Source organism: Physeter macrocephalus, chromosome 18, assembly GCF_002837175.3.
Source record: "Physeter macrocephalus isolate SW-GA chromosome 18, ASM283717v5, whole genome shotgun sequence".
Taxonomy (NCBI): Eukaryota; Metazoa; Chordata; class Mammalia; order Artiodactyla; family Physeteridae; genus Physeter; species Physeter macrocephalus.
The window spans coordinates 56,513,579-56,528,278 of NC_041231.1; the positions used below are offsets into that span (position 1 = coordinate 56,513,579).

Consider the following 14,700-nt stretch of genomic DNA (forward strand, 5'->3'; position numbering starts at 1 on the left):
GTTGAGAGTCCGCCTGCCGATGCAGGGGACACGGGTTCGTGCCCCGGTTCGGGAAGATCCCACATGCCGCGGAGCGGCTGGGCCCGTGAGCCATGGCCGCTGAGCCTGCGCATCCGGAGCCTGTGCTCCGCACCGGGAGAGGCCACAACAGTGAGAGGCCCGCGTACCGCAAAACAAACAAACAAACAACAACAACAACAAAAAACCCCAATTCCATGGGTGAGAAGCACAAGCCTGGTGAAGAGGCGAGGAAGAGTGGGGACATGTGTGCTCCTCTCTCTGTCATGGTCTTGCCTCTTCTTGCAGCACGTCTGCTCCATGCACCTCTTGCTACTGACTTACCTCTCTGGCCATTTCTGATCCCACACAGCTGGCTTGCTCTTGTTCCACCCTGGCTTCTATGGTCTGAATAGTTGTCAACCACAGTTTCTGAGAAACTCCCTCAATCATGTTCTACATAAAATGTATTTGACATAAATTACTGCCATGACTGGGATGCAGGAAAATTAGTTATGATATCTCATTTGTTTTTTTTTGTGACTTGATCAAATTACTCACTTTCCCTATAAAATTCCTACACTGTCTGCAAGAGTAATTAAAGCATTACATGAAGTAATACAAGGCCAGATGCATTGGAAAAAAATTTTTTTTTCTTCTTTTTGGCAGAGTTTTGAATCCCTTATCCACCCAATTCCTATGTTGAAATCCTAATGCCCTATGTGATGGTATTAGGAGGTGGGGCCTTTGAGAGGTGCTTAGTTCATGAGGGTGGGGTTAGTGCTCTTAGAAAAGAGACCCCACAGAGCTCCCAAGACCCTTCTGCCACATGAGGACACAGTGAGAAGTCTGAGGCTTGGAAGAGGGTTCTCACCAGAACTTGAACGTGCCGGCACGATGATCTTGGACTTCCAGCCTCCAGATTTGTGACAGATAAATTTTTGTTGTTTATAGGCTCCCAGTCTGTGGTATTTTGTTACAGCAGGCTGAACAGACTAGGACTCTGACCTTGACTAGTCCTTTCAGTGTAGCCCCTCCCCCCTTCAACTGGACTATCTCAAGGGTCTCAATTTTTTAGTCCAAAGTGAGAATTTCCTGGGCTGGCTCATCCAGTCACAGGTAGGCTGGGTAGGATGGAGTAATGGTGGTAGAGGTTCGATAATATGAAATAAGATGATGGCACCTCCCCACTTTTAGCCGGACCCTCAGGTGACAGGCCCCCACGAGGGGTGCTGTGTGGGCATATAATGACTGCCGGTTATTGTTCAGTATGTGCCCACCTCCCAGTCCTCATGCCAATGAAGGGCTTCAAGAACACGCACACACTGACCAGCTGGCTCAAGGAAAGTTATGCTGTGGGACAAAATGGTTCTTAAAATCTCAGCGGCAGGGCTTCCCTGGTAGCGCAGTGGTTGAGAGTCCGCCTGCCGATGCAGGGGACGTGGGTTCGTGCCCCGGTCCGGGAAGATCCCACATGCCGTGGAGCCGCTGGGCCCGTGAGCCATGGCCACTGAGCCTGCGTGTCCGGAGCCTGTGCTCTGCAATGGGAGAGGCCACAACAGTGAGAGGCCCGCGTACCACAAAAAAAAAGAAAAAAAAAGAAAAAAAAATCTCAGCGGCAAAAGATTTTGCGCATGTGGCATGGCCAAGGCTAACTGGCTTCAGCTCTGTCACAGGTCTTCTCACTCCAGGACCCAAGCTGAAGGACAGCCCTGATCTGAAACATGCTGCTCACCTGGCAGAAGGAAGAGAAAGATGGTGGAACCGTGTGATGAATCTTAGACTTATGTTTGGACACAGCATCTATTATATCTGTTCACAGTCCACTGGCCAGAAGAATTCCATGGCCAAGCCTGAGGGTCATGTGGAGGGAGAACAGTCCTCCCAGGGGAAGAGGCGGTAAGTGTTTTGAACAAATAAACATTCTCACATAGTTCATTCCAGCCAGTAGTATCATCAGTCCCATTTTGCAGGAGAGAAAAATAAGGCTAAAAGAGGTAACGTGATCAAGGTCATAGATGAGAACTCAGCTCCGTCTGGCTTCAAAGTTGGTCTTTTCTACCATGCAGTCTCTTGAGAATTTTTCTCTTTTTACACTGTGTGGGTACTTGGGAGTGTAATTTATTCAGGGAACAATCAACTCTCATCAGCTCCAGAAGCTTCTCCATGAAAATTTCTAGAGCTAACCTGCCTTTGAAAGCTTCCTGGAAGGATATGGAGCTAGAAGGGGGTCAGGCTGGGGGAACTGTCCCCATGAAAGCTGACTCTATTTTATTTAGTAATTTTTTTTTTTTTTTTTTTGTGGTACGCGGGCCTCTCACTGCTGCGGCCTCTCCCGCTGCGGAGCACAGGCCTCGGACGCGCAGGCTCAGCGGCCATGGCTCACGGGCCCAGACGCTCTGCGGCATGTGGGATTTTCCCAGACCGGGGCACGAACCCGGATCCCCTGCATCGGCAGGCAGACTCCCAACCACTGCGCCACCAGGGAAGCCCATCATTTAGTAATTTTTTAACTGTTGAATTATTTATCTGCTTTATGAGTTTGTAGATGGGGATCACCTATCAATATTTGTTTTTGTTTTCTTGTGTGTGTGTGTTGGGGAGAGCGTGAGATCCTCAAAGCTATTTTCCAGGTAATTTTGGAAACTTCCAGATTGCATTGGATATTTATATGCACAAAAATGATGAGTGCAGTGGAGAGAGTGTAACCCATCTACTTCTGCGGAAGAGCAAAAACACAACTTTATAGATTTAGAAACCCAGCTGCAGCTCCGTGTACCTTGGGGCGCGGGGGTGGGTGGAGGTGGGGGAGGTGGAGGTGAGGGGGGGGCAGAAGTTACAGCCAATAGACAGAATACTTCGCTCTGTTTGTAAGTATCTGTGATTTCTCCTGCCTTCAGTGCAGTCTTACCCATTTCGGAGCCTCTGTTTCGCAGGTGCTTCGTGCTGTCTGATAACACCAGGTAGGGTTGGATTTGCCAGGTTTACGTGTGTCCATCAGGGTGGGGATTAGGGTGAGGGCAGTGCGGCGCCTAGGACGCTCAATTTAAGGAGGCACTCGCAGGAACCCTAGTTCTCTTGCCTCCGGTCCCGGCCCTGGTGTCCACCGTGCCATAACTCCGCTGAGTGAAAAATGCCCCGGGAGAGCTTACCTGCCCTTCCCTCCCCTCCCAGACGCACAGGAAAGCCCGGAGAACCTCCCTGCCCTGTTTCTTGGCTCGGCCAGTGAGGTCGATGTCCAGGTGACCGTGTACGTGTGTCCGGGCCAGGCTCAGTGCGGAAGACGGAGAAGAGTGTGCGCGTGAGCCGGCGTTAGGCCGGGCGGGTCCATATCCGGGTGGACACGGTGGGTGGGACCGCCCCTCCCTCCAGGTCTCGAGGTGGGTGGGGGGTGGGGAGTGACGCGCGGAGATTCCCTTTCGCACCTTCCCATCCGAGAGGGGGCGGCAGGGTGTGGATTCCGAGCGTGCCCGCCCTGCGCATTGGCGCTGGGAGCACCCCGAGCCCTGGGCCTGAGCGGCCGCGGGGACTGGAAAGCAGAGGGGGAGGAATCGGAGGAGGGCTTGCTGAACCGGCCACCCGCTCCGAACTTGCCCGGGAAACTAGTGCGGAGGGAGGGGCCGGGGCCCGGGCCGCGGCCGGAGGAGGGGCGGCCGCAGCTGCATCCAGCCCCGTTGGCTTCCTTCCCAGCTCTCCTTTGCCTCCTCCTCCTCTTCCTCCTGTATGAGTCAGGCGTTTCCCGGGGATTTGGAGCAGCCACGCGCGGCCCGGGTGCCCGGAGCTGTAGCCGCCGCCGCGCCAGGAGCTCCAGCGCCGGGGTCGCCACCGCTGCGGGCACCCGCGTCCCAGGCGCGCGCGAACCATGGAGAGGGCGGCCCAGGGCGCAGACGGCGGTGGGGGCAGCAACAGCAGCAGCCGCAGCAGCAGCCGCGCCACCTCAGCGGGCTCCTCGCCCTCCTGCTCCCTAGCGGGCCGGGGGGTCTCCGGTCGGTCGGCGGCCGCCGGGCTCGGCGGCGGGGGCAGCCGCAGTAGCCCGGGCTCGGTGGCCGCTAGCCCGTGCGGGGGAAGCGGCGGGCGGAGGGGGCCGGCGCTCGAGGGCGTGCTCAGCAAATACACCAACCTCCTCCAGGGCTGGCAGAACAGGTAACGCGCCGGCCGCCCGCCCCTCCCTGCGCGCCGCTTGTTGTGAGTGTGAGTGTGTGCGCGCGCGATCGGGCCGCAGGCGAGCCGGGGCCGCCTCGGCACCCGGGCCCTTCCCGCGTCCCCGCTCCCCTCGGCGCGCCGCCACCCCACCCCGGGACCGCATCGCAGTGGCGGGGAGGGAGGGAGAGCCCTGGCTCCTGCTGGGACTGGAGCGGCGGGCGGGCGAGCGCGCTGGTCCCCGGGCCCTGACTGCTAGCGGTTTCCCGTACTCCTGGAGAATGGCTGAGGACGGGAGGCAGAGGGGGCGTGCTTGACGCCTGGATGAAAGAGCTAGTACCTCTGGTCCCATCACAGCAATTCTCCCCATATCATAGTTCATTTAAAACTTTGTCGTTTAAAGACACCACCACCACCAGAAACCAGCCACTTATCCTCGGCGGCTTCCGGCGCGCATGCTAGCCCCCTGCCCAGTTGGTGGCCGGGAACCTCCAATCTCTGCGACGGAAGTTTAGTTTTTTTTTGTTTTCCTTTGACACTCTCTCCCCTTTCGAAATGGCAGGTCGCTATTTAAATTATTATTATTTTCCCCCTTTAGGTGTTTTTTGAAGTTCCCTGCTCACTGTACCCTCACAGTTGGGAAGCCTAGTTATGGACACGGGGAAGGATGGGTGTCAAGGGAAGGGGTCGCGGTGCTGTGTGGACTGAGTAGTGAGAATAGTGAGGAACACTTGAAAGGAGCAGATGGGATACTGCTGCTGACATTTTTTAACTTTGTTTTTCAAAAGCAAGTCAAAGGAAAATACAAATATCCGTGCAAGGAGAATGGGGCTTTTTGGAGAGGTTGTTGATGAGATTTTGTGCCTGGTCCTCAATAGCCCTTGGATATTAGGCCTTGGGGTTCTTAAGGATGCTTGTGAGATTTGAATCACACCCTGGGAACTCGTGCTTCTCTCTGCTGGTTAGTAGAGTACTTGGTCTTTTCTCCCTTTGTAAGTTTCAGATTGTTTACGGCTGAAACAGCAGGCAGTTATTTACATGAAACTCAACTAAGAGGAAGATGACTTCCTACGTGTGGAACTTGAGTTGATATTATAGACAGAGAACTTTCACTGGGGTTTCCTTGGAGATCTGCTACTGTGTTAGTGGAAGTTGTACCGTTGTACTTTAACTTTTGAATCTTTTTATTTCTTAAAATAGCCCCAGTGTCTGCTCTTGCCTCTCCCTTTTCCCCTTCACTTCTTGGAGAGCTGAAAGGATGGGTCGAGTGCCGAGAGGAGACAGATGAGAGGACTGAATCTGATTTCAGTTCCTGGTAATTGCGTTGTTAATGGCACCTCACCATGCCTTGATGGTGATAGCATTTGCTTTGTGTGTTGGACAGTCACCTTTAATGCTTTTTTCCCCAAGTAGCTTATGAGACCAACAGAGCTTTTACCCTGGATTACTGTTATTTCACTTGGGGATGGCATTTTACCTGCAATATATATTAAAGGATTTGTTCTTTGGAGTGGATTTAGGGGGAATTGGAGTAACTCATGCTTTTGTGCATCTAAATCTACTGGAGTATTTAGGTTGAAGGCCAGATTGAGAGGAGGCAAAATTTATAATAATGATAACAACAACAACAACAACACGTACTTGATTGCAGCCTACACAGGTGAAATGTACTGTGTGTGCTGCTGAGGTCTCATCTTTATTGAGTTTGTTTACTGTGGTTTATAGCTGCCTGCCAATGTTTGTTCTCATCATAGTCGATGCATCGGTTTTGAAGTCTACCACTGACTCCAAAAGCATTGTCTCTTTCTAATGGTTAACGTCTCAGTGTCAGGTTTTGTTTCCCACATCTGTGTTCCCCCAGCTGTGGCCAAGGGTCCATTTAGTGATCTGGAGAAAATCTGTGATGGCTGTGACTGCATACTTTCTTCTCAAGGGGTCTTATAAAGGAAGATCTGAATCAGTGAAAAGGAAGAGGGAGGAGGACAAAGACAGAAACTTTGAAAATATGTTCATTTGTCCATTTAATTATTCAGAGGCACCATTCCAGCTACTCTGGAGCTACTCCAGTGTTTAAAACACATGGGCACCTTCTCATCAAGTAGTGGAGGGGTCACAGGGTTCAGAAGTGGAAGGCGCCCACCCTGCCCCAGTCCAGGGAATTGCCTTGGTGCAAGTAGGTGGGCTGGGTCAAGCTCCCTGCATTTGAGGGCCTCCTGGTGTGTTCCTTTGCAGTTCTTTTCAAATTGCCTGCAGTTAATGAGAAATCTCCAGGCTCGAAGTCCTTGGTGAGTGTTCCCAGGCTGCCACGCTGTTGATAACATCCTCCACCGGCTCCTAGGGCTTCACACCAGTCACCCCCTAGTCACCACTTTACTCTGGTGTCTGCTTGCACGTCCTCAAGTTGCTGTAAAACTTATATTTTACCATTCAGTATCATATTCTGCCTTAACTTATTTGTAGCACTCTCATCCTCATCCTTATGCCCTGAGGAAGGTGTTGTGGCCAGAACACAAAATAAATGACAGAAACAGAGGTGACAGGAGGGAAAACTACACAGGTGGGACACGCTCAGGAGAGCATGTCCAGGACACTTGGCTCTCTCATTGGCTGAGAAAGTGTGAAGTAATCAGAGCCGGGGCAAGTGGGGAGGGGAGGGGAGGGAACACCCAATTAAGGAGTTTCTATAATCCATTATTATAGTTCTTTAAAGAAAATATTTCAGACATTACAGCATAGTAGAGATTTGTAAGATGGCATTAAAGAGTAAATGCCTCTAAACAAATGAATACAATTTCAGTAAGAGGTAGGTGCTACAAGTATTAAAAATATATTTAGGGAATTCCCTGGTGGTCCAGTGGTTAGGACTCTGTGACTCCACTGCGGGGGGCCCGGGTTCAATCCCAGTTTGGGGAACTAGGATCCCACAAGCTGCGCGGCCAAAAAAAAAACAACAAAAATGGAACCAGCTTCTAATTCTTTTTCAGGTGATTGGTGGGGTTGTGAGAACTCAGTAAAACACTGAAAAGCAAATCTTGAATAGGATAAGGAAGATGAGTGTTGGCAAAAGAAAACCTCAGGCCACCAATGGACATTTATTTGGAAAGTTAGAGCAGTGTCCTGATGTCAGCATTTAGCACACCTGTTACCTTGGGCCAGTTCCCTGATTGAACGGGGCTTCCGTTTTCCCATATGTTAAATGTGGAAGATGGTGTTATCCCTATGCTTCTCATTAGTTCAGTGTGGGGATTAAATGAAGACACAGGTATATAAGGGGCTGAGAATAGTTCAGGATCCTGGGAAGTAGGAGCTATTATTGGATCTTCAATTTGCCCCTTGGTAAATGGACCCTTTCTGGTCCATACAATTCTTGGTCTGTTGTTTGAATGCTGGGATGACTCTGGGACTCCATTAATGTAATTATCCTAGAGTTCTTTGAGGGGAGAGAGATCATTTAAAACTTGGAACCAGACATTTACATCTCTGTGGGAAGTGACTTACACCCTCTTCCAGCCTCTAATCCCCATCTCCCTTCCTTGCTTTTCCTCCTGAACACTTACCCGCCAGCTGACGTGCTCCATATTTTACTCTTTCGTCTTTCTGCACTAGGTGTTAGCTCCCTGAGGACAGAGAATAATTTCACCTGTCTTGTTCACTGCTATATTCCCTGTGCCTAGAGCAGGGTGTGGCATATAATAAAGGTTCAGCAAGTATTATTGAATGAGTAAGCAAAGGAATGCATGACAGAGAAGAAATCAAACCGAGACTTAGTTCTGTTTTGGCCAGTGTTTGCTACTGTTATAATTCTTAGTTCTCTACCTGCTCATAGCCTTGTCCTTGAGTTAGTACGTTTATCATTTGCCCTGCTGTCTGCAACCATCAGTCTTTGTCTTCTGGGTCAGCAAACATGCCCACCCTGACTTCAGACCCACCACAACCCACCCAGGGTGGACCTTTAGGGACTAGATTTCCAGGGCTTGCTTTTGTCTTGATCTGCGTTAACATACTTTGAGAAGGTAATGTTTAGCCTCCAGCCGTGATTTGCCAGGATTTTGGGGCCACCTGGCCCATTTAGCAAAGCCAGTGGGGGCATATATTAACTTTAAAAATCATACTGCATTAAAATGAATGGTTTTTGAGTATTCCAGTAGTGTTAGAGGTAATTGGTGGTGATACTAGGGTTGAAAATCTCTGCTCTGGTTTAACGTTCTTGCCTCTGTGTACTTTGGAAGGATTTGCACATCTTGCTGTCCGGGTTGTCAGATTGTTCTGAGGCTGCACTCAAATAGTTTAGGGACACTAGATCGTTTCATTGACAATAATAATAAAGGGGCGGTTGCTTAGGTTACAAAACTGCACATTACATATAATATATGTAATATGCACAATATATGTAATATATTGTATATGTTATAACCTGCTGTGTGTTAATCACTCCCTGCAGGATCCTCTCTCCCCCACCTTTTAATTATTTTGTTATTATTATTTTTACATTTATTTATTTATTTGGTTGCACCGGGTCTTAGTTGCGGCAGGCGGGCTCCTTAGTTGTGGCAGGCAGGCTCCTTAGTTGCAGCACGCGGGCCTCTTGGTTGTGGCATGCAAACTCTTAGTTGCGGCATGCATTTGGGATCTAGTTCCCTGACCAGGGATCGAACCCGGGCCCCCTGCATTGGGACCACGGAGTCTTAACCACGGCACCACCAGGGAAGTCCCCTCCCCCACCTTTTATTTCTTTTTTAAAAAATTTAGGGCTTCCATCCCACATGCCGTGGAGCGGCTAGGCCTGTGAGCCATGGCCACTGAGCCTGCGCGTCCGGAGCCTGTGCTCCGCAACGGGAGAGGCCACAGCAGTGAGAGGCCCGCGTACTGCAAAAAAAAAAAAAATTATTTATTTATTTGTTTTTTTATTTTTGGTTGTGTTGGGTCTTCCTTGCTGCGCGCAGGCTTTCTCTAGTTGCGGTGAGCGGGGGCTACTCTTTGTTGTGGTGCACAGGCTTCTCATTGTCATGGCTTCTCTTGCTGCAGAGCACGGGCTCTAGGCACGCCGGCTTCAGTAGTTGTGGCACGTGGGCTCAGCAGTTGTGCGGTCTCTAGAGTGCAGGCTCAGTAGTTGTGGCGCACAGGCTTAGTTGCCCCGCGGCATGTGGGATCTTCCCGGGCCAGGGCTCAAACCCGTGTCCCTTGCATTGGCAGGCAGATTCTTAACCACTGCGCCACCAGGGGAGCTCTCCCCTGCTTTTAAAACGTACATGTATTTGAGGAGATTTACACCAAATGGTTACCACAGTTTTCCTTGGTTGGTGGGATTGTGGGTGATTTTTATTTTCTTCCCTTCTCTTTTTTCCGTTATTTTTTCCCCCTAAGGTGAACTTGCATCCATTTTGCGGTTCGAAAACGTTATTGAGAAAAAGGAAAGCTGCCCACAGCTTTTCACATAATCTCTGAATAACTGAGTTTTTGAGGGTAAATTTGAAGTCTAACATACATTCAGAAAAGTACACAACTCATAAGCGTACATAATTCAATGAATTTTCGTACACAGAGCACACCCAGATCAAGAAAGAGCAGCCCCCCAACCCCATCCCTTGCAGTCATCCCCGCAACCCCCCGCAGAGGGCTCCTCTATTCTGTTTTCTAGTACCGTAGATTAGTTAGGCCTTTTTTTTGAATTTCATATCATACAGGATGTGATCTTCTGTATCTAGCTTCTTTCTCTTAACATTATGTTTGAGAGCCCCATCCATGTTGTGATCTGTTTATTTCCACTACTGTTTGTGTTCCATTGTGTGAATATACTAAATATGTTTATATCTATTGCAGATGCAGATAGACATTTGAGTTCTTCCCAGTTTTCGGCCCATACGAATAGTTTTGGGAAATAATATGTATGCCTTTCTGTGGGTGGACACCTAGGAGTGGAGATATTGCAAATGTCCCCCTTATGAGGTATTGCCAGAGAGTTTTGCAGAGTGGTTGTGTCTGTTAATACTCCACCGGAAATGTATGAGTTCCAGCTGTTCCACAGACTCTTGCGCACTTGACATCGTCTGTTGTTTTCATCGTAGCCAATCTGGTGGGTATGTGGTGGTATTTCATTTTGTGGTTTTGATTTGCTTTCCCTGAAGACTAATGAAGTTTAGCGTCTTGTCATGTATCTATTGGCCATTTGGATGTCATGTTTTGTAAGATGCTATTTAAGTCCTTTGTCTATTTATATATTGGGGTATCTGCCTTTTTCGTATTGACTTGTAAAAGTTATTTTCTGCATACAAGTTCATTGATGGGTCTGTGTACACATGCACACAGGCAGTGCATATTAGAGAAGGCAGCTATCTTCTTTCACTCTATGGTTTGCCAATTCATCTCTTACTAGTGTCTTGGTAAACATAAAATCTTAATTTTAATGTCACATTTTCAATGTTTTCCCTTTATGTTCGGTTCTTTTTGAGTCCTGTTTAGGAAATCTTTGCCTAACCCATGGTAATGAGATGTTCTCTGATGTTTTCTTTCAAGAGAAAAAAACTCTTTTATTAATTTGAAATTAATAAATTAATTTCTTAGGAGTTTGAGTTGATACTGGGGGAATGTAGACTGCTGGCAGAAGCAATACAGCTTTTTTTTTTTTTTTTTTTTTTTTTTTTTTTTTAATTTGAAATTAATAAATTAATTTCTTAGGAGTTTGAGTTGATACTGGGGGAATGTAGACTGCTGGCAGAAGCAATACAGCTTTTTTTTTTTTTTTTTTTTTTTGCGGTACACGGGCCTCTCACTGCTGTGGCCTCTCCTGTTGCGGAGCACAGGCTCCGGACGCGCAGTCTCAGTGGCCGCGGCTCACGGGCCCAGCCGCTCCGCGGCATGTGGGATCTTCCCGGACTGGGGCACGAACCCGTGTCCCCTGCATCGGCAGGCGGATTCTCAACCACTGCGCCACCAGGGAAGCCGAGCAATATAGCTTTAAAGCTTCCAGTTTGTATTAGTTTTCTTATGGCTGTTATGAAAAATGACCACAAACTTGGTAACTTTAAACAACAGAAAGTTATTTTCTCATAATTCTGGAGGGCAGAAGTCTGAAATCAGGTTCACCGGGTCGAAATCAAGGTGTTGGCAGGACTGTGCACCCACCGGATACTCTAAGGGAAAATTGCTTCTTGCTTCTTCCAGCTTCTGGTGGCTGCCAGCATTCCTTGGCTCGTAACCGCATCACTCCAGTTTCTGCCTGTCTTCATGTTGCCTTCTCCTCTGTGTGTGTCAGATCTCCCTCTGCTTCCCTGTTAGAAGGACTCCTATGAATGCATTTGGGGCCCACCTAGATAATCCCTCCATTTCAAGATCCTGAATTTTATCAATCTGCCATATGCCACAATCTTTGCTGTGTAAGGTAACAAGTCACAGGTTCCAGGGATTAGGATGTGGACATCTTGGTGGTGGGGGGTATTGCATCCCGACAGTCATAATTCTAAGGTGGTTCTTTAGCTCACCAGCTCCCTTCCCCATCCACCTTTCCTGCCTTCCACCAGTTACCATGGTGACAGCCATCTCTCCCATGGAAGGGCGCAGGTTGCTCTCATGACTATAATGGGCTTGTTAGGAAGCATTGGTGGGCTCATTCATCTTTGTTTGCTAGACAGACCCCTTGGGCAAATATTAGGTAGGTAATATTGTGAGGGAAATTGTTTCTAATGCCTGTGAGTAAACCTAATTTACTTTAATGGGCAAATTGGGGTTTCTTTGGGGTTTCTTTAAGTTCTACTGAGCAGTTAGTTTTGGAAGGAATCATGTGATAATCTGTTTTCCATTTCATCATCAGAATGACTCATTAGTCCAAGAACTTCTTTTTAAAGTTATAATTAACATACAACACAATGCACAGGTCTTAGGTGTTCTGTTTGAATTTTGATACTTGTTTATACCATGTAACCACTGCTCCAAAAGGTACAGAACATTTCCACCCCCCAGGGAAGTTTCCTTGTGCTTCTTTCCAGTCCATTCCCCTTTCCCTGCAGTCTGTTTCTGATTTTTATCACCGTGAATTTGTTTTGTCTCTTTGGGTTTCATGTAGATAGAACCATACAGTATATCCTTTTCGGAGTCTGGTTTGTTTAGTTCAGAAAGATGTTCTGAGATGCGTCCACATTGCCGCGCCTATCAGTAGTTTATACTGGGTTTCTTTCTGTTGTTGAGTCATAGTGCATTTGTGGATATACCACAGTTTGTTTATTGATATACCTGTAGATGGACGTTTGGGTGGTTTCCAGTTTTTGGCTATGACAAATAAAGCTGCTGTTTGTGTACAAGTCTGTGTGTGGACATAAGCTTTATTTCTCTTGGGTCAACACTGGGGTTGGAATTGTAGGGTCCTAGGAGAGGTGCATGTAGAAACTGTTAGAGTGGCTGGGCCATTTCCCATCGCTTACCATCAGTTTGTAAATGAATGCGTTGCTCCCCATCCGGCCACCTTCTGTGTTGCCACCTGGGGAGCTTTTGGAAGCTGGGACTGCCTCCTTCTCCTGGAATTGCCTTGCTTCTGAGGGGACAGCCTGCAGGAGCACAGGCTGGTGACGTGCTTAGACCCCTTTGCTGGTCCAGCTTTGCCTCGTTTTTGCTGCACGACCTTTACAAGTCACTTACCTCTTTGGACCCCGGTTTCCTCATCTGTGCATGAGGCCAGCCTCGTAGCGTTGCTGTGAGCTCCTGCAGGCATCGGGCCTGGCACAGTGCCTAGCATTGCCTAGCATGCAGTAGTTTGTTTGCTGGGAGTCTGGTATTTTAAACAGACCAGTGGGTGACTTCGTGGAACCTGGGGGTGAGTTGGTGGTCATTGCTGACCCAGCCATAGCCAGTATGCAGCTATTTCTCAGCCCTTCCTCCTCCTGCTCAGGACCCCAGGTGACAAATGGTTTGATTTGTGTAGCGGATGCTGGTCTCCATTGGCTGCCCAGCCTCTGGCCCAGCAGGGTGTGCTCCAGCAGACAGCTGTTTGAGAACCCTGGGAGGAAAGGAGAGATGAGGGCCTTTGTGTCCTAAAAGCAGGATTGAGATGATTGTGTCAGAAATATGGGAGGCGTTTTGCACATTTCCTCTGGGCGGCTCCTGATGGGATTTCGGGCCTGGCCAAGACAGAATTAGAAAGAAAACCATCCAGAATTTGGTTTTGATAACACAGACTCGATTGGATATGGTCACAGCCCAGAAAGAAAGTGCTTTATTTGTGCCTTGTGTAATGTTATCAAGAATAACGATACAGGGCTTCCCTGGTGGCACAGTGGTTAAGAATCCACCTGCCAGTGCAGGAGACATGGGTTCGAGCCCTGCTCTGGGAAGATCCCACATGCCGCAGAGCAACTAAGCCTGTGCGCCACAACTACTGAGCCTGTGCTCTAGAGCCTGCAAGCCACAACTACTGAGCCCACGTGCCACAACTACTGAAGCCCGCGCACGCCTAGAGCCCCTGCTCCGCGACAAGAGAAGCCACCACAATGAGAATCCCGCGCACTGTAATGAAGAGTAGCCCCCGCTCGCCTACTAGAGAAAGCCCTCGCGCGGCAACGAAGCCCCAACGCAGCCATAAAAATAAAAATAAAAATAAAAAAATAATACTAACGATACAATCAGGAAATGTGGTACACAAGCCTGTTCTTTGAAGGTCGGAGAAGGCATTTGAGCTGTGAATAACTTTTTCACGTTGTGCGGTAGTTTTTTAAGGACTGTTTCTGTTTCTGTGTGGTTTGGTCCCTTTCTAGAAATATTCTGATGAAAATATAACAAGTTGAAAGGCGTCTGACCTCAGTTTTTAGTAACTCTTTTCCAGGATGTGTTGTGTTTATCTGCAGTGCCGGTCCTGTGGCCGGTGAGCCACGAGCAGATATTGGGAACCACCGAGGAAGCCGTGGGATTCAGGTTCTCCCGAGTGTGCGTGGGGCTGGGGCTCTCTGTGAGCCCCTTGTTCGGGGCGAGTTAAGTGGATTAGGCAACAGGCACGTCCCAGCAATGGTCACTCCGTCAGAACTGTGATGGGTTGTGAACAGTGCAGGGAACGCCACCACGGCGGTTTTTTTGGGCCCTTTGGTTGTTCAATTGGGTGACTGTCCAAGCCCTGCATGAGTTGGCACCATCAGCCCCCAACCACTGCTCTCTTTGTGTAATTAGGCCTGATGGATGTTCACACCCCATGTACTTGTTGAGCACCTTTTATGTGTATACCAAATGCCGTGCAGTATTTCTAGAGAAAACTCTAGTTCAGAAAGATACACGCACCCCAGTGTTCATTACAGCGCTAGACATGGAAGCAACCTAAGTGTCCATTGACAGATAAATGGATAAAAAAGATGTGGTACATACACACACACACACACAATGGAATATTACTCAACCCTAAGAAAGAACGAAATAATGCCATTTGCAGCAACATGGATCGACATAGAGATGATCCTACTAAGTGAAGCAAGTCAGACAGAGAAAGACAAATATATGGTATCACATGTGGAGTCTAAAAATTGATACAAATGGGCTTATTTACAAAATTGAATATACTCACAGACATAGAAAACAAACTTATGGTTACCA

At 48.5% G+C, this 14,700-nt stretch overlaps 1 protein-coding gene across 5 annotated transcripts in view; it reads left to right on the plus strand.

The window, feature by feature from the left end:
- OSBPL10 (oxysterol binding protein like 10) overlaps positions 1–14,700 on the plus strand; it is a 439,127-nt gene that overhangs the window by 80,293 nt on the left and 344,134 nt on the right. For 2 of the 5 annotated variants that reach the window (XM_028478810.2, XM_028478809.2), the window contains exon 1: positions 3,729–4,140. The exons of 2 other annotated variants lie outside the window; for them this stretch is intronic. In XM_028478810.2, coding sequence (XP_028334611.1) covers positions 3,860–4,140 — 281 coding nt within the window. In that variant the 5' untranslated portion in view covers positions 3,729–3,859. Of the gene's footprint in view, positions 1–3,455; positions 4,141–14,700 lie in introns of those variants that run through there. One more of the 5 variants, XM_024116487.3, reaches the window with a different exon arrangement.